This window comes from Eleginops maclovinus, chromosome 12, assembly GCF_036324505.1.
Source record: "Eleginops maclovinus isolate JMC-PN-2008 ecotype Puerto Natales chromosome 12, JC_Emac_rtc_rv5, whole genome shotgun sequence".
In the NCBI taxonomy this organism is placed as follows: Eukaryota; Metazoa; Chordata; class Actinopteri; order Perciformes; family Eleginopidae; genus Eleginops; species Eleginops maclovinus.
In genome coordinates this window covers 4,348,546-4,374,288 of record NC_086360.1, presented here as the reverse complement: position 1 = coordinate 4,374,288, position 25,743 = coordinate 4,348,546, and the positions used below count along the sequence as shown (strand labels likewise).

General features: G+C 38.3%; 1 protein-coding gene and 1 long non-coding RNA gene across 3 annotated transcripts in view; one reads left to right on the top strand and one right to left on the bottom strand.

Moving 5' to 3' along the window:
* The first annotated feature begins 699 nt into the window (after window positions 1-699).
* Window positions 700-25,743, top strand: part of LOC134873286 (dematin-like) — a 41,349-nt gene continuing 16,305 nt past the window's right edge. For both annotated transcript variants that reach the window (XR_010166945.1, XM_063896773.1), the window contains exons 1-4: window positions 700-833; window positions 19,846-19,896; window positions 22,886-22,951; window positions 25,076-25,110. Coding sequence is in view for 1 of the 2 variants with exons in the window: in XM_063896773.1 (XP_063752843.1) it covers window positions 25,099-25,110 (12 nt within the window). In the remaining variant the exon portion in view is untranslated. The remainder of the gene's footprint in view (window positions 834-19,845; window positions 19,897-22,885; window positions 22,952-25,075; window positions 25,111-25,743) is intronic.
* LOC134873196 (uncharacterized) lies at window positions 21,071-21,345 on the bottom strand. The gene is made up of 2 exons (XR_010166929.1): window positions 21,300-21,345; window positions 21,071-21,145 (listed from the first exon to the last, which is right to left on the bottom strand). It is a non-coding gene; the product is annotated as an uncharacterized LOC134873196 (long non-coding RNA).

Sequence of the window (25,743 nt, the reverse complement as noted above, 5' to 3'; positions counted from 1 at the left end):
AGGAAGAATGAGATGTGTTTTTTCAAGAGATCTCAGAACAAGAAACAATAATAATATATATAGAATTATTACAATAATCCTTCAAATGATCAGCAAAAACAGTGTATGGGAGAGAAACTCCCTTTGGGGGTAACACAGGGATTTTGGAATTTGTAGCCCATATATATGCGGAAAAACCCTACAAAGCCTGATGGGGCTACTTTAATGCAAATATCCTTGACCATGTAATACACATCAACACAATTCGAATTAGGTGAGCACATAGAGAGCTGCATAGGATAAAACATTATATATGTTTAGCTGCAACACTGGGAAGCAGTGAACACATACTGTCTCATCACATTGATATTATTTGTATTATTGTATTAGCAGATCATTTTTATTTTATTGATGACATCCACTTATGTTCAGCTTTTTTCCTTGATTTCAAATTATATACTATCCTTAACATGGCTTTTATACCACCTTATACAGTGAACTGTAAAAGTACTATGGTTTTGATCAATAAAGCTGAATTTGAATTTGAGAGAGAGACATACACAGGTAACGGGCTGTAGCAGCAGAGCGAATAGAGCAAGAGAGTGAGAGAGAGAGAGAGAGAGAGAGAGAGAGAGAGAGAGAGAGAGGCACAGTGCTGCTATCACACACACACACACACACACACACACACACACACACACACACACACACACACACACACACACACACACACACACGCACGCACGCCGTACACACATGCATGAGCATGAGACTATATTTGGGAGTGATCGCAGAGAGAAACAGTTGGTGACGGAGCTGCTGGATGTTTCTGAAACACCGGGAGCAACTGACAGGTAAGACCCATCTACTGCTGTCCTTATGCGGCTTTAAATCTAACATTCATCCCCTGTAATAATCCCAACCGGAGGTCCGTATGTGTAATATTGATATAGGGAAGTTTGGATTAGAATATACAGTCTGGTGTACACGCAATGTAATAGAAATATTATCGGCATACTATGAAGATATTGTAGCGATAGAAATGTATGTTTTAAGCGAGTCTTCGGCCCGGCTTCTCCCCGGCTCTGGTCGACCTTGTGCGGGGAGCCGGCGCAGTGACATGCGGGGCTGCGGTGCGCCGCTGCGGGGCAGGAAAGCTCCGACGTCGCCCCTTGCTCTTATTGCCGTTATACCGTTATGTAGCCTTAAAAAACCGTACAGTGTTTGATTAATAATCAAAATATAAATATATACCCAGTTATGGTTCTCTATGATAGTCTGAAGTTATGTAAGAGGCTACTGGGATGTGAGCACACCGCGGAGGAGAGGATGGAGGCTGGAGGCTGGATTAAGAAGGAGAGGATGGCTTTATGTAACACCCCCCCCCCCCTCCTCATCCAGCATCACAACATCTGCCGGCCTCCCTTTAAAATCCGCCCCATTACAGTGCCATAAAATCTTAAATGTTCACGATAATAGTTGTAATAGGCTATGTCGTATCCTTTAAGACATGACTACCGCCTATTTGTATGGTGTAATGTACCATTTTGAGGTACTTTATTCTCATGCTGCTTTAAATTCCACAACATTTCAGATGGAAATATTGGAATTCCTAACTGCACCACATTTATCTGTTACTATTATGCTGTAACGGCTGTCGGTATGATTATTTAAATGTTCTATAGAGGTTAATAAACTTGTGGTACCTAATAAGGACTTTAAATGTACAGGTGCTTCTTGATTCTCTAATTTTACAGTGTTATTATGTTTAGTTACAGAAATGTGTCTATTTATATATCATAGGTTGCCTGAGAATGGTACACCTTTACTTTGTTAATGCTGGTTGAAAATAGAAGTATTAATTCAATTTACAGTTACAAATATACTGTAAGAAACAAAACTATACGACACGATACAACACTGTTACCTTACCTCATGTCACGATACAATACGACACATCATGGTACGAAACAATGAGATTCGATATGTGGATACTTTATTGTGAGTTGACAAAGGTGTAAATATTCTTTAGTAAAGCTCAGCTGGAAATAAAAGTTTACAGTAAAAAGTCCAGTATGATACATTACAACACGATACGATACAATATGATACGACACAATACGATACGATAAGAGGATTATTAATTTTCAGTTGAGAAAGGTGTACATTCTCTTTGTTAAAACCGAGACGAAAATACAATTATCATTAAATATACAGTAACAAAATACACTATGATACAATAGAATACCAAAAAACATTAAACGGTTTGATGTGATAGGACACGATACAATGTCATATGATACAATACGATATTCTATGATACTAAATGATACGATACCAGGATCCCTTATTGTCAGTTGAGAAAGGTGTACATTTTCTTTGATAAAGCCTGGCTGAAAACACTATAATACGATACGATATGACACGATAAGACGCGACAAGACACAAAATGATACGATACAACATGACATGACAGTTCAAGTCTGACATTTTTCTTGCATCACGGCAGCTCCATTTACAACACCAATAAGAACAAACTGCAAGACACGAAGCAAGTCAACAGACATTTAACATAACACTCCATCACAATTTGGAGCATGGCTCCAGACCAAAATGTATCAACGATTGGATTGATTGTGATGAAATGGGATCCCTCATTAGTCATATTTCTCTCTGGATGAGCTGTTATAACTTTGGTAGTGCTGTGACTTTTCAAGCCATCATCGGGTCAACAGTTAGTAGAAACAGTAAACAGTTAAACATAATGTGAGCTGTAACAGGCACGCTAACTGATGACTCTTTGTCCCATTGAACCTACTGTAGCTGCGAATAATGGCTCACAGTCCTGAGGGAGCTAGAAAGAACCTGCTGCTCTCTCTCTCTCTCTCTCTCTCTCTCTCTCTCTCTCTCTCTCTCTCTCTCTCTCTCTCTCTCTCTCTCTCTGTGTGTGTGTGTGTGTGTGTGTGTGTGTGTGTGTGTGTGTGTGTGTGTGTGTGTGTGTGTGTGTGTGAAAGAGACAGATAAGAGAGACTGTGTTTTAGTTAAATCTATTGAAGTTCCCTTCAAACACAATTATTTTTAGCCTCGACACACATTTACATGTACGAGAAATATTGTACGTTTATAATAAAACGCAAAGGTGAAATAAATATCCTTACTTAAAAAAATACTTACACCCTACACTAAAAATACTATGTCCCATGTGAAAGTCCTGCATTCAACATGTTACTTCAGTGGCTAAGTACATTTAGCACATACATTTGCAGTACTTTTGGACACCTTTAAGTAGTTGTGTTTATCTGACAGCTTTAATTACTTTACAAACTACGATTTTAAGAGTTTATAAAAAAAAAAATCGTATACATTAAACTACCCTGCAGCTGACAATTATACAGTTGTAGTAGAAAAAGCAAAATGCTGTTGATTGACAGGACGTTAATCTGAAAATATATTGATGGTTGAAACTATTTTTCATGTAAGGTAAAACTTGACTATTGTCAAGCTTTTTAAGCTCTTCTGTTATGGAGAAAATAACCAGCAAAAATGTCCCTTATTAAAATGATCATTAGTTCATATTTCAAACTGGGCTCAAACAAACATCTATTCCTGCCTTTACATTATTGCATGAGTAATAATTACTTAATTATGACACCAAGGCTAATATTAAACATACTTTTACCGTAGCTATATTTTCCTGTGTGTACTCGCATACTTTAACTAAATACTGTCATAGGCCTACTACTGTTACTTAAACTATCTTTCTTTCTCATCGGTGGCGTACTGTACACTCATACGGTCCCTGAATGCATCTCAACTGCCTGCGTGGGTGCTCTCCTCTATTTCTGGACACATAAGTCATCTTTACTCATGTTATACAACAGAAACTTTGCTCTGCTGAGACTCTACTTCAGCACAAATAGAAACAGGTTTGAATCCCACTAGTGTTTGTGTCAATTTAAGATATTTGTATTTCTTGCTCCCTTTTACTTAGAAGGAGCTATAGTTACTATGCATTGTATGATTTTAAAAACCTACGACAGCCCGTATTTCACCAAAGAATAGACAAACAGAATATAAAATGTGTACAACTATGTTAAAAATCGAGCAGACAGATCGTACCTAAATATTTTTAGTTAGGTATGATGAAGAATGCAGGACTTTTACTTCTTACTCATCAGGCTGGGGAAAAGGGAGTAAATAGAGCGGTGCAGTAATGACTTATTTTTTTTAGGCCGACCCGAAAGTTAGCATCGCAAAGGGCTCCCTCGTCAAAAATCTGTGGGATATACCAATTGGATTTCGATGTTCAGCAGGATAACCTCCACATATCAAAACCACTTTGTGATTTTAAAAACATTAATTCTTATTCGACATGATGACGGTTGGTAGTTTATTTAGTCACTTGTTAGCAACAACCAATTAGAAGTTCCAGAGATTCACGTGTAGAGTATTTACTGACATGTTTTATTTCGTAAGACAAAACGTGAAAATCTCCTAAGCTCAAGATTCAAGGGTTTTTATTGTCATATGCACAGTAGCTACAGTGTAGTTATGGCAGTGTAAAACGTAGGTCTTGAGCTCCTCCAACAATGCAACATATTATATATAGGACATAAGAATCTTTCTGATTCTGATAAGACAAAATAAAAAATAGTGCAAATGAAACAGAGTAGGATAAATTACAATAAAGTAGTGCAAGGTTATGGTGCTAGACCAGTCTACAAGTAGTGCCGATGAAGTTAACTATATCCATTATTATTTTACTGGTTTTAAGACTCATTACTGCACCACTCTATAGGCCTCTACTAATTGGAGGGTCAGTGGTTAGATCCCCAGCCCTAGCATTACCCATGTTGGTGTCCTCGAGCAGGATACTGTACTTAACCCAAAATTGCTCCCATAGGTTTGTCTATGGTATTGAAGTGTATATAAGTCGCTTAGGATAAAAGCATTGATGACATTTTATTTATTTAAATAAATGTTACACTGTGGTTATCCTGGTGTGTGTTAAGTAAAAGATCTGAACACTTCCTAAAAAGTTATATGTGTGATATTTACAACGTGGTGCTTCTGTGCTAGAAATCTCTCAATTCTGTTATTTGAATGGATCGGTGTCAGGCTAAAATATAGTATTTCTGAACCCTTCTTGACTGAAAAGATCAGAACAGTCTACCACCTTCATTTCTAACATACCTTATCTTGAGGTTATAGTTTGAGCAGGGACTGGGATCTGTATATGTAGTTTATTGGTATTTTGTAGTAGTTTAATGTGTATGGTCATTTCTTATCCCTTCCTGGTTTGTCTGTGTCTTTGAGGGACACTTTGTCAGTGAAGGTCATTGTGTTCTGTCCCTTTCAGAAATACATCTAAGTCTGGGGTGAATCTAAGTATTGGACAGAAGTCAGAATCAGCAAAAACTCAGGATTAAAGGTCTCAGATCAACCAAACAAACACTATTATGACATACGCCTTTGCACAGGAGTTTCTCTCATTATGATCAACAATCAGAAATACAACTGTCATCAGTCATCATCTCTTATCTAGCTAATCAATGTGTGTGTGTTAGATCCTGTAACCCCAATTGCAGTACGCGTTTTGAAGTGACATATCTCCTGTGACTGATTTTATATAATATTTTCAGATAGTTAATTCTGAAGGAACAAAGGCACTAGCATGTGACTGTTGCACACTGAAGAAACTAAAACGTTGACTCTAATTGCTGTATTATGTCAACAAATTTCACATAACAGTAGTAGGTTAGTTGAAAGCAATTATATTAAGTTGAACCTATTATTGTTTATTTAAACGTAATATTTTTTGCTTTCCACTAACCTAATCCAGTTATGTGAAATCTGTTGAGATAATACATTTAATTAAAGTCAACATTTCAGTTTGTTCAGTGCAGGAGCTACTTTGACATACTTTATATCCTGTTAGCTAGTTTGGTCCAGTGTTTTCCAAACTTAGGGTTGGGCTCTTCCAAACGGTCACCGGTTAAATCTGAGATTAGCTGTAGTCAGGTGAAGAAACAACAGGAGAAACGTTCTGATAGTTTGTTGTCATTTTTGGGACGTTTGGAAAATTTTGGAACATATTTAATCAAATGTAGTTGTTTAATAGTCTCAACTGGATTAGGATTATTTGAATTGTTTTCTGTAAATGCTCATATGACAACATGATTTGGAGCCATTGGTTTGCTTTTCAAATCTTAATTTCAAAAGCATTTAAATTGGAACTGTTTTATGTGTTTCTTTAAACTCCTTAAAATGGTTAAATGGCCAAGGTGTAACAGTTTGTCACAGGGATTGACACGTTTAACATGAAGGGGAATCATTTAAAACATTTTACTAAAAATATTAGACTATTTAAAGTAAAATCCTATAAATCACCAAAAAATGTAAGTATTACATGACATTTTAATTTAGTTTTTGTGCTTTCCAAATGTATCTCCTTCCATTAGTTGTCAGAAAGGTTGTGGTAAGTTGGAGTCGCTTGTAATGGGATGGCTCTTTTGGTAATGCACTTCCTACCTCCTTCTTTCCTTGTATTACTCTTGTAATTAATTCCCAATTCCTTTATTGCCTAACTCCATTATTCTTTCCTATTTCCTTGCCACACTCCTTCATTCATTACTCCATTTCCTTCTTAACTATCCTACTTCCTCCTTTTTTGCACAGTAATTTCTCCTCATTTTAATTCCCTGATCTGATCCCAGCCACAGCTCCAGGGGACCAGAGGTAATTCAGCTGGTTTCAGATCAGCTCGATGGCTTGTGTTGTTTAATAACTTGTGTCAGTGTGTTCCTGTAGCAGACGGAGGCCTCAGCTCTTATCTCAGAGAGCAGCAGGGGGCCGGGTGGGGGGGGTCGTTGGGACTGCAGGAATGAGGCCACGGGCACAGCCAGCGGTGGCAATGCGGCTGGTGGTGTGTGCGTAGGGGGGGGGGGGGGTTACACTGTTGTCCTGTGCGGTTTTGGCTGCAGGCTGACGTCCACTCACCCTCAGCTCTGTCAGTTGATTCTGTGCTGCAGGAATTTTAAGTTGAGTGTGTTTGCTGATATGACAGAACAACACTCACTGTCCTCATGTATCAGAACAGGAACACTCTGATGCACATACTTTTAAAGATGCAGCTCTGGTTTGTCATTTTATCACCCTGAGCAGCTACAGGGTCTCCTCACAGGGAGCCTTTCTGACCTGTCACTGAAGAAACTGAAACGTAGACTTTAATTAAATGCATTATGTCAACAGAATTCACATAACTGTATTAGGTTAGTTGAAAGCAATAATATTAAGTTTATCATAACAAAATATTGTGTTCAACTTAATATTATTGTTTTCAACTAACCTAATATGGCATGGTCTGCTTTCCTTCATTATGTCCTCCTTCCTCATACTCTTTAACTTACAACCCTTCTTACCTCCTTGCTTTCTTTCTTTCCCATCCTAATATTTACCCTTCCTTCCATACTCATTCATTCAAAATATCCTCATATCTAAACAATACAAGAGGTTTGTTGTAAATGACTCTCAAACCAACATATATTGAACATCCTGAAATTGTTTTACACAATGACTTTCCTCTACTTGATCCCTTTTCATTCCTTATCTCGTTATAGAGTGGCATAGGAATGAGTCTTAAAAAACCTGAAATGAGTTAGCATTTTAAAACCCTTGTTTCAAAGTCAATGATTTGTTTTGGACATGCTTCAGTTAGTAGCATGAGATAAAATCTGTGGTGAACATAAGCTTTAGAGATTTTTCACGTTTGTTCTATGACAAGAAATACAAAAAATACCCAACTGATCAAAAGCATTTATGTGTTATAAAAAAGGAGGTTGCTAACAAGTCACCAAATGAGAAACGTTATCACTAGAACTTTAGCCTCCTTTAGCTTAGCGGTGGTAACATGCAATCATGTGCCTCTGATGTGTTTGTAGTTTGAATTTATGCTAGTGTTGAAGGACAGGAACGGCCCGTTCAGCCCACAAAAATACGTCACAACTCTGTACTCTGTTTCATTCTCACTGTCCAGATGTTGTCATCGCGTCAGCTCCAGTCTGAAATAAAAATATGATGCAAACTCATGAACTGCAACTAGAGCCACCATCAAATCCACTGTAAAATGGGTGATGTGGGTCATGTGATTGCACCTGTACTAGATAATTGTATTGTTCAATGGAAGCAATTTTGTTTACTGGCCAGCTGAGGTCTGAGGGTGTGGGAGAGGAAATTGGTAAGTGAGTTCAGCTCCTGTCAATCAGAACTTCACAAAAAGCATTTGAAAGTTGCTGTTATGACTGCATCTGCCAATGAGGGCAACCGTTCCTTGACGACAACAGTCAGGGTGTGGTCACATATCTGCGTGCTGAGATAAAACACTGCCAACAAACACTCACACACACACACACACACACACACACACACACACACACACACACACACACACACACACACACACACACACAGAATCGGCTGTAACTGCGTCTTGTGATTTCTTGTATCTGAGTCAGAACGAAACAGCTCAAGGTGACAGTAAACAGTATCTAATAAAAGTAAAATGTGGTAAAAGGTACATGAAGTACTGCAAGTCCATTAGCATTAGCGACATTACAATAGGAAGTGCTTTATATTACAGGTTTATCGTATCCAAATAATTTACAGGAAGTCATTTTATAATAATTTACTATTAAACACTACAAGATTCACTAATTACATGCCAATTTCAAGGAAACATCTTCACAATAATTCAGGAGGGTCCAAAAGTAGCTCAACTTTTACCGATGATCAGGATTAACCATTCTTCTGTACTTTTACATATTAGTTTGTAATGGGACATTTTTTAAATGTTTAACATTTTCATTTTTTTTTGTCAAAATATCAAAAGACGCAGTTTGGTAACGTCTTGGGTGGCAACGAGATGGGAGTTGTGTTCACCATCCTGGGTGTCATTGCATTCAGATTCTCCCCGTTAGAATCCCCTCAATGACATTCAGAGGTCTCCTCCTCTCCACAACAAACAGACATGGTGATTAAAACCTGTAAAAAACACTGTATAAATCATGTTCACATTAAAAACAGCGATTCTACAGCGCAGATTGGCCTGTTTGTACTTACAGTAAGAGCCAGATGTCATATAACTGAAACCACTTTTCCTGTTTAAAATATATAGTTATAAAATCATTAAGACTTCAGTAGTGCATTTTAAAAAGTTGGCTTCAAACCAAATAAAAATATATAGTGACTGTTGTCTCCTGCCATTACAGGAGATTGACACAGACTGTTACCTTGATTAAAATGACTGATTTGTCACGGTTGAAAAAATTCTTGAATAAATTTAGTATAATTCAAGGAAATATATGACATAGATGTTGTTGATTTTATGACATTTTAAAGCTGTAATGTTACATAATCCTTAAATTAAGGATGGTACTTCTTACACCGTTGCATTTATAGTGTAACTGACTGCTAACTCTAGTGTTCTGAACAGTATATGTAAAGATGTTTTATATGTATTTAAATGTTCTAAATGAGAACATTGACAGCTCAGTAGGCGTCTGCACTGACAGAATAATCAGAATAACCAGTCAGAGCAGTGAATGTGAAGCTGTGACTCAGCAGTTTTCAGTCTCTGACCCACTTACAGCTGCAGGCATCAACATGTTTTACATTTACTGCATCACGACTCGACGAAAACCCTCTGAGGAGACAAACAGTGTGAAACCCAGCAGGGCGAACAGTCAGAGGAGCTTCAGATGGTCTTCTCATTTGTAACTGCAGATAGGAACTATAAATTAAGGTGAAGGGATGATTTAAAAAATGTACATTGTGGTGCGTCTGACATTTTTAGTAGATAGTCATCTGCTGAAGGAAAACGTTTTTTAAACAACAGCGAAACAAAAGAAGTCATCAGTGCATTGTATTATATTGCAACAGTGTAGCAAGCCAAAGTTATTAGATAATACCCTTAAACTGGGTTGGGAATACGCAAATTGGAAAATGTCATGCGGAGCTCCGATGTATATTAATTTTTGGTACCACTGTTTTCCTCTATAATTGTCAAAGAGCAGTCCGTTGATTTCTGTCTCCCTGAAGAATCCTGTTCGTTCCACGAGCTAATATAGGCTGCTTTCGTATAATCCACTTATTGCAGGTACTCTATACTGATGTGTTGTTTTCTTTTAAAGAAAATAATTTGCGGAAAACTTTAATTTCACCCTTTAATACGGTTGCACCTGCACCACTTGGGAGAAAGATTGTGTGCATATGTAATAATTATTCAATTTGTTTTGTGTTAGGCTGAGCATTCTCTGTTTTAATGGAAATTAAAGTATATTTTTTATATGATTCCCCATTTGGGTTTTAGTGCCCCGTAACGCAATGGTGTGTTTTTGAAAACACTGAGTAAAGATATGAGGGGAAACATAAATATAAGGGAATTTTGGGTGGATTTTTTTTCTTGTTTGTACATAGGTTTGGCGTAACAGCATTTTGTGTTGAAAGTCCAAGGATATTATTTCAACATTTTTGTTTTTTTCAAATGGAAAATGTAGTGTACTTACAAACTTTGACAAAACAATTAAGTAAGATAAGACTTTGCTCATTTTGAACCTTTAACTATGCTAACTCCTTATCAAACTGATCATGCTCTGGTATTGAGAGACACAATTTGCAAAAATAACTACACAGTGTAAATGAAAACATTGGCAGATTGTTTAGGAACTCTTTGTGGTTCCTTGTAATAGATTGTGTGTGTGTGTGTGTGTGTGTGTGTGTGTGTGTGTGTGTGTGTGTGTGTGTGTGTGTGTGTGTGTGTGTGTGTGTGTGTGTGTGTGTGTGTGTGTGTGTGTGTGTGTGTGTGTGTTTGTGTGTGTGTGTGTGTGTGTGTGTGTGTGTGTGTGGGTGTGTGTGAGTTTGGCAGCTATAAATCTGAACGTTAGCAGAAGATTTATACGTTCTCAGGACCTCGGTGTGTTTTCTGTGTGGAAATGCAGTGACCAGTACTAACGACCTCCTCAGTGATATTAACGTGGTGATTTATGTTAATGACACTAAGAGAAGAGGCGGACGCTCAGCAGACGCTGAATACATCTGTCTGCTGTGGCGGAACTTAGTACATTTTCAAAAGTACTGCACTTAAGGATCATACTTATAGAAAGAAAGATATTTCCCTGTAAGGGGATTAATAAAGTATGTCTTCTTGTTCTTGTTCTTCTTTACTTGAGAATTTCCATTCTTTGCTACTTTCTATTTCACTACATCTCAGAGGTAAATATTGTGCTTTTTACTGCACTACTTTTATCTGACAGCTTTAGTTACTTCTCAGCATTTCACCCCCTTCCTACAGTATGTATCTAGAGAAGTGGTTTTGAATGTTGGCGATTATATTAAAGGATGAAGTGTTTTTAAAGCCTCTTGGATAAGCTGGAAAAAAGCATCATCAGAAAGCTGAAAATAAGGGTGTATTTCTGAGAAACTCGTGAAATATGTAATGTTCTATTTGCGGGACAGCGACAAAGTCATAACATATGATGATATATACTGTATATATCTTTCTCATGCTGCCTGTGCTGCAGCACCGCTTTTCACCCTCCGTCTGAAACCAAAGCCCAGTCTGCTCTGGTTTCTGATTGGTTAGCTGGCTGGCTCTGTTATGATTGGTCAGCCACTTAGAGATGTCCCACCCATTAGCCTATCATGTAAAATGTGTTGGAGCGCTAGCCAATAAAAGCATGAGTGTTACATTGTGATGTTATTATGTTCATAAATTAAACAAAGGAGTCCAATGGAGGTGTTTCAGGCAGGGGTGAGGGAATATTTGGAATAGAAACTCCCTCTGGGAGGAACACAGCGATTTTGGCCTTTGCAGACCATTTACATGCACAAAAACCGTACACACTACAGGGTGAATTGTTTCTTAATTTGGGAATTTGAGTTTAAAGTGAATTGTGCTATAGTTATCCTCGCAGTTCGTTTAGCTTTGCCTTTATTTGTTCTTGTTGGTTATGGATGTTTTTATTTTTTTGGGGGCTTTTTGCCTTTAATCGGAGAGGACAGTGGAGAGTGACAGGAAAGTGGGAAAGAGAGTCGGGGTGGGATCCGGAAAGGACCACGGGTCGGGAATCGAATCCGGGTCGCCGGCATACGGTGCAGGTGCCCCAGCCAGTTGTGCCACGGCCGGGGCCAAAATGGTTATGGATGTTTTATGAACTGTATGCATTTATTTCAGACTGTACCGTATCAACATATCTGGATAATTAAAGGAACCTCCGTTTTTTATCAGGCAGTATAGGTGTGGCTTTGCATTGCACCTCAGTTCTTTGATTGTTTCTTTGTAATGTATTGACTAATCTTTGAACCGATGTTTCCTTTACAATTTGTGCGATGTTATAGTATTGATTCATCTTTTCTTGGCTCAAGATAATGTCAAACAATCCCTTAAACTAAATATTACTATTGTGAGTTCCAGCTCACACATCCTGTCATTTTTAAAAAATAAGTTCAGGTCTCGTTTCTGTTCTTTCTGCAGAAAACGGTTTGTGTTATCAGTCAGGAGTGTGACTCACAATTTCTCTATCAATTCCTCCTCCTACACACCACCAGCAGCTGAAGAATCCCTTTACACTGGGCTGTAGCAGGAATTCGGGGAAATATAGGAACTACAGTGGTATGCAAAAGTTTGGGCACCCCTTAGGAAAACCACTGCATCAGTTTGTCACTTGCTGAGCTTTTGAAGCAGCAACTTCATTTTAACATATGTTATACCTTATGGTAACAGAAACATCTCAGTAGTGAAATAACTTTTATTGGTCAAACAGAAACATGTTTATGTGCATTCAAACAAAAATAGGCATGTGCATAAATTTGGGCACCCCTAAGAAATAATTCCATTAATATTTAGTATTGCCTCCTTTTGCTGCAATAACGGCCTGTAGACGCCTCCTGTAGCCACAGACAAGTCCCTTAAGCCTGGCAGGTGGTATTTTGGCCCATTCTTCCACACAAAACGTCTCCAGTTCAGTCAGGTTTCTTGGCCTCCGTGCATGGACAGCCTTCTTCAAATAAATCCATACATTTTCAATGATGTTAAGGTCTGGGGACTGGGATGGCCATTCCAGAACATTGTACCTGTGCTTCTGCATGAATTCCTTGGTGGATTTTGATCGGTGCTTAGGATCATTGTCCTGCTGAAAAATCCAACCCCGGCGTAGCTTCAACTTTGTGACTGACTCTAGAACATTCTTGTCAAGAATCTCCTGGTACTGTAAGGAATTCATGTGGCCCTCAACTTTAACAAGTTTTCCAGTACCTGTGCTAGCCACACAGCCCCATAACATGATAGATCCTCCACCAAATTTTACAGTGGGCAACAAGTTCTTTTCATTGAATGCAGTGTGTTTTTTTCGCCATGCATACCTGTTCATGTTATGACCAAATAACTCAATCTTGGTCTCATCTGACCACAGTATTTTGTTCCAAAATGCTTCTGGCTTGTCCAGATGTGCTTTTGCATACCTCATGCGACTCTTCTTGTGATTAACACTCAGGAAAGGCTTTTTGCACATCACCCTTCCAATGAGCTCTTCCTGGTGCAAAGTACGCTGGATTGTGGAACGGTGAACAACTACACCATCAGCAGCCAGATGTTGTTGTAGTTCTCTGGAGGTGGTCTGTGGCTTCTCTGTGACCATTTTCACCATCCTTCGCCTGTGCCTTTCCCCTATTTTTGTCGGCCTACCACATCTTTCCTTCACACGGACTGTTCCTGTGGCCTTCCATTTCACAACTACGTTTCTGACTGTGGAGACAGACAGTTTAAACCTGTCAGATAATTTTTTGTACCCTTCTCCTAATTTATAATGTTGGATTATCTTAGCTTTCAGGTCAGTGGAGAGTTGTTTTGAGGTCCCCATCTTGCCACTCCCTAAGAAAGAACCTAGGCCAGGCACAGCCAGCTATTACCTATGTTAAATAGCCTTTTTCATGATTGGTTCCACCTGTCTTTGTAATTGAAGGTCTAATGAGCTAATCAAAGCAATTTTGTGCAGCAACCTGTCAGCTATAAATCCGTACAGGTGTTGAAATGAATGCTATTTATAAGGGTGCCCAAACTTTTGCACATCCCATTTTTTGCATTTTATTTTATTATAATAAAACTATGTAATGCTACCCTAAGAATTTTGGTCTGGAAAACACTAAAACGTCTACATCTTTGTAGGAAAACAAATGTTGTTGCTGTGATCTTCTATTATAAAGGAAAAGCAAATTGTCATGAAATCTCAGAGGGGTGCCCAAACTTTTGCATACCACTGTATCTCTGACTGCTCAGGTGAATAATTAAAAAACTAAATCATGCCCTGTGAGGTGGGGTTTACTCAATACTTTTTCCTTGTGTGTGTGTGTGTGTGTGTGTGTGTGTGTGTGTGTGTGTGTGTGTGTGTGTGTGTGTGTGTGTGTGTGTGCGTGTCGGGGTGGTCTGATGGTGGGAGGTCTATTTTAGTGCAGCATCTCTCTCTTTGTCTCTCTTTGACATTTCTGCCAGCTGATTGGACAACTGGGTATGGTAACCTAGCAACCTTCAGATATCTCCCAGCATGCCTGAGTTATTTCCCATCTCACAGATTGCTGAATGAGAGCCTGCACTAACTCTGGTTAATGTTTTTTTAAATATATTTATCAGAAATAAATAAGGGTGAAGGTGGGGGATGCAGAGGTCCCCTCAAACTAATCAAAAATAAGTTAACATTTCAGTTTTTTCAGTGTGGCACAAAATTCAACGGGTCCTGACCTGTGTTTATCCTAGACAGAATCTGGTGGGTATAAGTAACATGTGGAGACGAAGAAAAAAGGCTAATAGATACATACCATAAACAGGATATGGACCATTCTAACTTTCAGCGGACAATATATAAAGAGGCCCTATTCTGCTTTTTAGGCTTTACCCTTCCTCTGTTGTTGTATAGGTTCTTGTGCAAATGGTCTGCCGAGGCTAAAATCCCTGTGTTCCCTCCAGAGGGAATATTCTCTCCCCCCCTTCCTGGAACGCCTTCATTGGACTCCTTTGTTTACTTCCTGAACATAATGACACCAAAAAGTTACACTCATACTTCTATTGGCTACCGCTCCAACATATTTTAAGTGATAGGCTAAGGGGCGGGACATCTCTAAGAGGTTTACCAATCACAACAGAGCCGACCAGCTAACCATCAGAGCAGACTGGGCTCTGGTTTCAGACAGAGGGTGAAAAGAGGTGCTGGCAGGCAGTATGAGAAACATAAAGAGCTTTATGAACATTAAAGCATGAAAACATGTCCCAGTAGAGACACTAAATATTAAAATGAACCTGGAAACTTTCAGAACATGGCCCCTTTAATCAATAGAAAATAATTCACATTAATGGTTCCATAAACTTTACATTTCTCAACTCTGAATATTGATTGAATTATTTGTTAGTAGTTGCAAGGCAAGTTTATTTATATAGCACCTTTCAACACAAGGCAATTCAAAGTGCTTTACAAAAATGAAAGACATTGAGAGCATTTAGAAATAGTGCAGTATAAACACATTATAAAATGGCATTTAAAAACAGTCATTTAAAAAGCAAAGATGATGAAATAAACACAACAGGTATAAAATACATGAATAAAAGTTACAATGCAATGTTAGATAAGAACACTTCAATTAAAAGCAGCGGCAACAAGAAATGTTTTCAGCCTGGATTTAAAAGTAGTAAGAGTTGCAGCGGCCCTGCAGGGTTCTGGGAGTTTGTTCCAGATATTTGGAGCATAATAACTGAACGCTGCTTGATGCAGTTGACCCATCCCAGAAGACCTGAGAGTTCTGGATGGTTCATAATGTAGCAGGAGATCAGAAATGTATTTTGGGCCTAAACCATTCAACGCTTTATAAACCAGCAGCAGAACTTTGAAATAAATTCTTTGACAGACAGGAAGCCAGAGTAAAGACCTCAGAACTGGAGTGATGTGATCCACTCTCTCAGTGTAAAGACTTCAGAACTGGAGTGATGTGATCCACTCTCTCAGTGTAAAGACCTCAGAACTGGAGTGATGTGATCCACTCTCTCAGTGTAAAGACTTCAGAACTGGAGTGATGTGATCCACTCTCTCAGTGTAAAGACCTCAGAACTGGAGTGATGTGATCCACTCTCTCAGTGTAAAGACTTCAGAACTGGAGTGATGTGATCCACTCTCTCAGTGTAAAGACCTCAGAACTGGAGTGATGTGATCCACTCTCAGTGTTAGTGAGGACTCGAGCCGCAGCGTTCTGAATCAGCTGCAGCTTTCTAATGGATTTCTTAGTGAGACCTGTAAAGACACCGTTACAGTAGTCCAGTCTACTGAAGATAAAAGCATGGACAAGTTTTTCTAGATCCTGCTGTGACATTAGTCCTTTAATCCTAGATATGTTCTTCAGGTGATAGTAGGCGGACTTAGTAACTGTTTTAATGTGACTGTTGAAATTCAGGTCAGAGTCAAGGACTACACCTAGGTTTCTGGCGTTAGCTATTGTTTTGAACATTGCTGACTGAAGCTCAGCACGGACTTTAGCTCGTTCCTCCTTTGTTCCAAAAACAATTACCTCGGTTTTGTCTTTGTTTAATTGGAGAATGTTCTGACTCATCCAGACATTGATTTGTTCGATGCACTTACTCAGTGTTTGAATTGGAGCATAATCTCCTGGTGAAATGGTAATGTACATGTGTATTGTATCTGCATAGCTATGGTAACTTGTTTTGTTGCTTTTCATTATCTGACCCAGTGGTAGCATGAAGATGTTAAAGAGAAGAGGCCCCAAGATGGAACCTTGAGGAACCCCACATGTCATATTTGTCAGCTCTGATGTGTAGCTGCCTATAGAGACAAAGTGTTTCCTGTCCTTTAAGTAAGATCCAAACCAATTTAGAACTGTTGCTGAAAGTCCCAACCAGTTTTCTATTTGGTCTAGCAGTATGTTGTGATCAACAGTGTCAAATGCAGCGCTGAGATCTAATAATACTAACACTGAGATTCTGCCACTGTGTTTAAGTGGATGTCAAGACCTTAACAAGAGCAGTCTCAGTGCTGTGGTGCGGTCGAAAGCCTGACTGGAACACATCAAAACAGTTATTTTCATCCAATAAATTACTCAGCTGTTTATGAACTACTTTTTCACTGATTTTATCTAGAAATGGGAGGTTTGATATGGACCTGTAATTATTCATTACTGAAGCATCTAAATTATTCTTTTTAAAGAATGGTTTAATGATTGCAGTTTTCAGGGCCTGTGGAAATACAGCTGAGTGAAGAGACCTGTTTACTATATGAAGTAGCTCTGAGGACATGCTATGAGAAACTGTTTTGAAAAAGCTTGTAGGTATAATATCAAGGCAGCAGGAGGAGGACTTCAGATGTTGAATAATGTCCTCTAGGTCTTTTAATGTCTCTGATAGAATTGTGTCATGGTGTTTGAATTGATTTTAAGTGGACATAAGGACAACACATTTGCTGTACCTGATACGGAACACCGACTGCCTGTCTGATTTTCTGAATTTTGTCAGTGAAGAAGGAAGCAAATTCATTGCAGGCCCTGGTGGATTGAAATTCTGTTGCTACTGACACTGGGGGGTTTGTCAGTCCCTCAACGGTAGCAAACAAGGCACGTGAGTTGTTTGTGTTTTTGGCAATGATGTCAGAGAAGACAGACTGTCGTGTCTTTTTTTATTCCAAATTATAAAAGCCAAGTCTTCCTTTATAGATTTCAAAGTGAACCTGGAGATTTGTTTTTCTCCACCTGCGTTGAGCTTTTCTTTTTCTGTTCTCACGCTCATGGCCTTTCTCCATGGAGATATTTTCTTGCCACATACCTCCTTTACCTTAGTGGGAGCAATGGTATCTATGACATTTTTAATTTTTGAATTAAAAAGATCGACTAGCTCATTTACTGAGATGTTAGCGAGGGCTAGTGTGGGAGAGAAATTCTGAACAAACATTTCCCTTGTGCCTTTTTGTGGTAATTTCTTTCTGAACATTTTTGTGAACAGAAATAGAGCTCTCAAAGAAAACACAGGAATGATCAGAGAGTGCAACATCAGTCACCGCAACCTCAGAGATGTTCAGCCCCTTTGAGATGATTAAGTCTAGAGTGTGCCCCTTGTGCGTTGGAACCGTTACATGCTGAGTCAGTCCATAGTTATCCAGAACACAGACCAGTTCTTTAGCCCCTCTGTCCTCGGGCTTGTCAACATGGATGTTAAAATCACCAACAATGACTACACGGTCAAAGTCAATACACATTATAGACAGCAGTTCAGCAAAGTCATCAAAAAAGCTAGCACAGTATTTGGGGGGTCTGTAGATGTTTAGGAACATAGCTCGAGAGGAGCATTTCAGCTGAACGGCCACATATTCAAAAGAAGGGAAAGTTCCATAAGAGGTCTGCTTGCATTGAAGGGAATCATTGAACAGAATAGTAACTCCACCCCCTTTCTTATGCATTCTAGCCTGACTCATAACACTAAAGTTGGGAGGTGTTGATTCGATAAGAACAGCTGTGCTGTTATTTTGGTCTTTCAAAGTTGCATACTTTCGAAGTTTCAGTTAAAAACATTAAATCCAGATTGTGCTTGGTGATACAATCATTGATTAAAAAGGCCTTTCTGCTAACGACCTGACGTTTAATAAAGCATGTTTAAGCTTGTTGAATACACTATCAGTCTGATTTTGTGTGACAAGCTGTGACTGACGTGGAATCGCAGCTAAATTTGATAAATTCACAGTAACAATTGAGCGCTTTCTGTTTCTAAACTGATTCATCGTTCTTAATCTATAACCTATCAACACATATCGGCAAAGGTATTGGCAGGCAGGGTCCCGGCTTGTCCAGGAAGGATTTGAGGGTACCATACGCCCTTGAGCCTGGACCCAGCACATATCAGTACATATTCACTTCTTTCATGGTTCATGTGATTTTCCTAGAAATCATCCTGTTTCTATCAAAAGCCCTTCCCTGCTGCATACAGCAAACAGACGAGTTAATCTGACTCATTTAGTCCAACATGGACGTCAGAGACAACCTCTCTCCGTTTCATGTTGTGATTTTGTCAGATCGAAGCAGATTTCATTTTCAGATGAAACTCCTACCATCAGCGTCGCTTAGCAACAGCATCGAAAACGTTAATCTGAAAATAGACACAGAGTAAACACGAGGAGGAGGAGGAGGAGGCCTCTGTTCAGAAGTCCATTCAAATATCTGCTGTGTGGAAAGATTCCTCTCTCCTCGTACTCTAGGCTCTTTTCCCCAACTGCGTTTCTTCATGTGCTTGAGGCTGCAGTTTCATATTGCTGTTATATCTGCCTCTGTTTAGTTAAGATTTATTGAAGGTTTTCTTTTTGCCTACTGTTTCACTTAACATTTTGTTGATAGATACCACTTTTTGGCAAAAAACATGTACCTCAATAGTTTATTTTACTAACCAGATTTTACTGTGCTTTCCCCTTTCAATAACCCTCAACAATTTGTACATATCAAACTCAATGCATTCAAATGTTACTTTTTAAAAATGCAACTTGCATGCTTGTTTTGGTAATAACTTCGTCTTTAATAGTGTATTTTAACTTATTCTTTATATTTCATTTTGTGTATTCTATATGTACTCTATAGGTCATAGACCTTTCTACTGTTGATGTGATATATTTACTTTTATATATTATATGTTTTACTCATGTCCAATCACATGTAATCTTCAACTTTTAGGATCAATCAAGTAAATCTATTCTCGTAAAATATAATATATGCTTGAGTTTCTGCTATTTCCTGTCCTCTGTGTGTCAGATGTGTGACAGTCTGTTCTTTCTTTCCACTCTGCAGACTGGTGATCTGAAGAATCTGAGCTGCAGAGAGAAAATCAGCTGTAAAGATGTAAGATTTATATATATTTTTTTATGCTGATCAAGTCAATCTTCAGATTATTATCTTTATACAATGAGAATTTGAAGTTGTCCTATAATAGACTCCTGTGTTTTCTTCCGTTACATAGTGACATCAATGTGTAACGCTCATGCCTCAATTGGCTAGCGCTCCAACACAATGTACATGATATGCTAAGGAGGGAGCAGGGTGGGGGGGGCAGCTAACCAATCAGAGCAGACTGGGCTCTGGTTTCAGACAGAGGGTGAAAAGAGGTGCTGCAGCACAGACAGTATGAGAAAAATAAAGAGCTTTTTGAACATTAAAGCATGGAGACATGTCCCAGGAGAGACACTACATATAAATATAAATCTGACCCATGGGCATATTATGTCCTGAGATGTTTAGAGAGTTTCTGTTACAGTACTTTTTATTACCGGGAGACGCTTCATGACTAACACAAAGTATTAACTCTGATATTTCCTATTTTACTACATTGAAGTCTGCTTATGTCCCTATAATGTGATTAATAACCCATAGTTGATCAAATAATTTTAACAGATAACACGTTCTGTTCAGCAGGATAGTTTCCATATAACCACTTTTATGATTTCTGAAGTTTAAATTCAATTGCCACAAGTCAAAAGCTAACGTTAGGCTATAAACAAACTACATCAAGGTCATATAAGTCACATCACCACCGCTAAACTAAAGGTGGCTAATAAAGAAAAACACGCTCAGAAAACCGTTAAAGACGAGGGAACCGTAAGTGGTAAAACGCCATCTCATTATCGGGTTATGTAGTTTTATAGAAGTATTAAATAAATATACTGTAGTTGAGTAAATGTACTTTAGTTACATTCTGACTGTGGACAAATTGCAGCTCTGCTGTGGAGAAGATAATCTTATATCAGATTTCTCCAGTGTTTTCGACCAGATCATTGATCAGCAGGAGCCATTAGCCTGTAATTGATCTGTCCCTGGGGACACACTGACATCTTCTTCTCTGGATTTCACTGTTTCAAACATGATGTAGGGAGGCTGCTACTGTTACGTTTCTTCAGTTATCATTAGAGACATTTAATTTCACTATTGTCAAGTTATCCAGATGTTAAGATTCAGGTTCAGCTCTGCCCAAACTTGAAAACGGCTTGTTCAACACAACTGATGCAAGGGGACAACTCTGTTCCGTTCTGGTGATTTATTTTCTTTTAGATTGATGGCACAAAGTGAAATTCCAGAGGAAGAATAGGTTGATAACCTTTAAGAAACAAAAGGGCAAATTACATTCCACATCAGTATGCATCAATCATGATCATTAAACTAAACATCTCATTTAAATTCAAAACAGATCAAAATCAAACAGAAAACAGCAAACAAATGATTCTTTCAAATTAAATATTTGAAGTCCATACCAGTTGCGTCTGTGGTTGAACATGAGCTGTCAGTAGGCTGAGGAGACCGAGCAAAGAGGGCACGCTGAGCTAACTCCAAACATTTTATACTCATGCTTGATTAGAGGTGTGCAGGTGAAATCGGTCCCTCCAGAAACATGGGTTGAATCCTGTCTGTTGAGTGTCTGGGTGAGCTCTCTCTGCCCCCTTCAGGCCTGGAGTTCCTCCACAGATGCTGGTCCTATGCTCACACTTGTTTGACGCCACAACTATTCTATCCCTTTTTCTATTGCACAATTCTACTTCATATTTTTTTTATGTCCTCTGGGCTTAGGACGTTTTGATTGCCAACTATAGTGCGTATTACAAAAAAACATTTGAATGTTGAATTACTCCTTCAACGTGTTCCAATATTTTACTTATTGCGTATTTTCGGGTTCATATTTATATTTTGTTCCTCTACTGGGACATGTCTCCATGCTTTAATGTTCAAAAAGCTCTTTATTTTTCTCATACTGCCTGTGCTGCAGCACCTCTTTTCACCCTCAGAGCCCAGTCTGCTCTGATTGGTTAGCTGGCCTGCTCTGTTGTGATTGGTCAACTGCTTAGAAATGTGTCAGAAATGTCCCTACCTGTAGTTAATCACGTACAGTATGTTGGAGTGCTAGCCAATAGAAGTGTTACATAGTGATGTCACTATGTTCAGGAAGTAAACAAAAGATTCCAAAGGAGGTGTTTCAGGCAGGGGGGGAGTGTGTGGGAGAGAAACTCCCTCTGGAGAAAACTCTGGGGTTTTAGGCTTTGCAGACCATTTGCATGCACACAAACCTATAGAACACTAGAGGAAAGGGAACTTCCCAAAAAGCACAATAGGGCCCCTTGTAGGAGGCTCAAAGAGGAAAAGAAGAACTTCAGGTACTTACTGTACCTTAACGTGTAGTGGAGTAATTTTACCATTGTTGTATTGGTACTTTTTTAGTAAACGGTTTGAATGTTTTTCCATCACTGCTTACCATATTGACCTCGATTCTAGTGGCGAAAGTGAACAGAGAACATTCAACCACATATCAACAAATTAATTATATAAATGTCAGGGACATTAGACCCCAGTTGAGATCAATACAGGAGGGTTAGACCCAGACAGAGAATCTACAGAAAATATGAAACATGATCCTACACAAAAATACTGAAACATTATGAGAAAACTCATCATCAGCAATCAGGGTCGTTCTCAATATAACAAACCTGTCAGTTGAACCTAACATGTTTTATTTAAACATAATATTATTGCTTTCCACTAACCTAATACAGTAATGGGAAATCCGTTGACATAATACATTTAATTAAAGTTGAATGATTCAGTTTTTCAGGGTAGAAAGACATGGAACAACCAGCAGTTGATGAATCAAAGGGATGTCACCACATAATATTGCCTCCTCAGTTTTTTACATCAGCAACTTGTATCCGTGTGAATTTCTGTATTTTGGAAATTATGTTGATTTCAATGTTTTTGTGCATCTTTGAAAACAATATGGTGGATCTCAAGGGGTTAATCCAGAAAATTAAAATACATAGTATTAATTATTGAATGTGTGTGTATTTTTCAGGTGTTGATCTGGCTCCAGAGCCCTGAAGACAAACAGATACAGAAATGATCCCCTATTCTCCCTGAGGTATGAATACACATACCAAATGTTATTGTGAGTGTGTGTGCGCAGTGTGTTTCCTGTTACTGACCGCATGTTACCCAGACTTCTTTGTGCGGGTGTGTGTGTGTCTGTTGGACAAAGCTGTGGACTCTGGAATAATCCCTTTGTGTCCCCCAGTCACATTTGACAATGCAGAACTGGCAACCCAGCAGCTGTAGCAAACTGAAATTGGCATTAACTGTCTAAGATTCACATTAATCCCACATTTATCTGAGCAAACAACTTTGTTATTCAGATTCAACATTTTACATCCCCGTATGTTTCAGGTAAAGGACAGGGGTAGTTAGCCTAGCTCAGTAGAAACACTGGAAGCAAGGGGTGTCACTACCCGATCTGTTCCGGATACCCGAAACATTTATTTGTTTAGGATTTGTTTTGAGATCACTTTGTCCTTATAACGCATCTATAGAACAATTATGCTAATGAGTACTTTTACTTAAGTAAAGGATCTGATTACTTCTTCCAAAGCTGGATACATTTAGTATACCTTGATATATTTAATTGTTCATAGTTGAATGACTTTAACAATTACTTTATTTAAGCTAAAGTATGCAAACATTTGACTAGCTTTTCTTTGTTAATACATGACGAAATTAGCTCCACTTTCCAACAACTCCAAGCATTTCCTAGCATTAAAATGTTTTCTGACACATTTCACACTTCTTTTTGCCAAAAGGAAGGTATCGTTCCTTTCACAAATTTCCAATGCTAAACATAAACAGTTGAGCAATTCACAATATGACAAAGATGAAATCATATAAGAACATGTTCACAGTTGCTCTAGCACTAGCTACGTCTATTTGCGGCTACATGCTAAACTTACATTTCTAAGTGCTAGCTTAAGTTAAGTTACGTGCTTAACTAATTGATGAGCCAAAGCTAATGCTACAGCCACTTGTGGTTGTTGAATGGCTGAAAACATAAGAAATTGAGTTGTTGGATTAGATTATTACTATCAAACGTTACCAGGGGAATGACTATCGATTGTTCCATTTTCTTTTTGCTGATACTGTAATAACAACACGATTACACCTTATAACATGACATTGTTGAGACAACAGTTGAGATGAGATAAAAACCATGTTACTAGGATGTAGGCTTTTGACAGACGCCTCATGAAGTCAGATCAGAAGCGGGCAAATGCCAAGCCAACCCTCAAAAACAGGATTCTATACTAATTATTTTGTGACAGTTTTTTAATTGTTTTAGTTTCTAGTGGTTTCATTTATAAGAATCATGTCTTATATGCTGTCTTTTAATTGATCAAACAGCATTGCATATATTTTGTTTTCATCCTTATATTTAATATTTCTTTAAAGCTCTATGTAACTATTACTTCAACTTATTTAGCCAGACTTGCAATAAGATAGTTAACATCCCCTAGCGAAGGTGTGTTCAGACCCAACGCAAAACCGATGTTCACCTCATGTTGCTTGCCGACCATGACCACTTTGAGTTTTTTGGGGGGTATTTCACAACTCCCAAATATTCTCATTTATCAGCCAATAAGATAACTCCTTCCTTACGATGTATCATTTTAAAATCTCTTAAGGGTGTGTTACTCACAAATCTTATTTCAGGCAACCTTACGTTTTAGGACTCATTCCTGCACCAATCTATGGGGATTGAAACCAGGCTCATGTGGCCATTTGAAGAACTGCAGTTATTGGCCCTACCGCATAGGCATAGACTGTTCAGACCTGCTGCCTGATCTAAAGTATTTGCTTTTACTTTGTATGTATCCCATCATGCAAAAATGTAAAACACCTTTTCCCATTCACTTCAATACACTCAGTCAGTTATCTTAGAGCGGCATCTATTTAGAGGAACTAAAGAAACTCAGATATTCAGACACAATCTGTTTTTAGAAAATGGATTTTACATGTAAAAAAACTTTATTGTGATGTTCACAATAACAGTGTTATCAGCTGCCAATCATAGAAACAAATATCTGTTTCCAGGTGACTAGCAAACCAACAAACAAACACACATTTACACTTGTCATTTGCATTAAGTATACAGTAATATCATACATATCTAGTAACATCAATCTGTGGGATAATAACATATAATGTTTCTCTCCCTCAGGAACTGACCAATCAGCAGTCAGGATGATGCCCAAGGTAAACACTTCGTATTATGCACTTACTATTTTTAGCGCCTTAGAGCAGAAAATGAGATCTTAGTGCTGATGTTTTGCTCAAATAACCATCGTTTCTTAAAACAGAACATATTTTTTATAACGGTATGTGGTCAGGGACTTACTAAAGTAGCAGAAAGTAATCAGGTTACATTACCTTTATATATTATGATTCTCAGACTGATTGAATATTTGTACATGTAACTACTTGTAACGGAATACTTTTTAAAGTAAAGCCTCCAACCCTGTACTTAGATTAAAATGATATTAATTCACTTCAATTTCTGCTTCAAAAATATCAGTGTCTTCAGGATAGTCTCAAATACTGATTGGCTTTCATTCCACAGCGTCATGCAGAAGTCTATGCACATTTGTTATTGCTCACATTACCTTCGCCTTTGCAATGACTTTATATATAATAGCCCTTGGCAAAAAATTGCTCTGCAGTTATTGGAGACACATTTAGACCCCGACATTTATTTTTTTCTTATATTTTGTCTTTCGCTACAGTAAGCAATCCATCCTCACAGGGCTGCAGACCGTTGGCTTTTTGAATAAAGGTTTAAATACATAAAATCAGGTTCAAACTGACATTTTAGTTTCCATTTAGAAATAT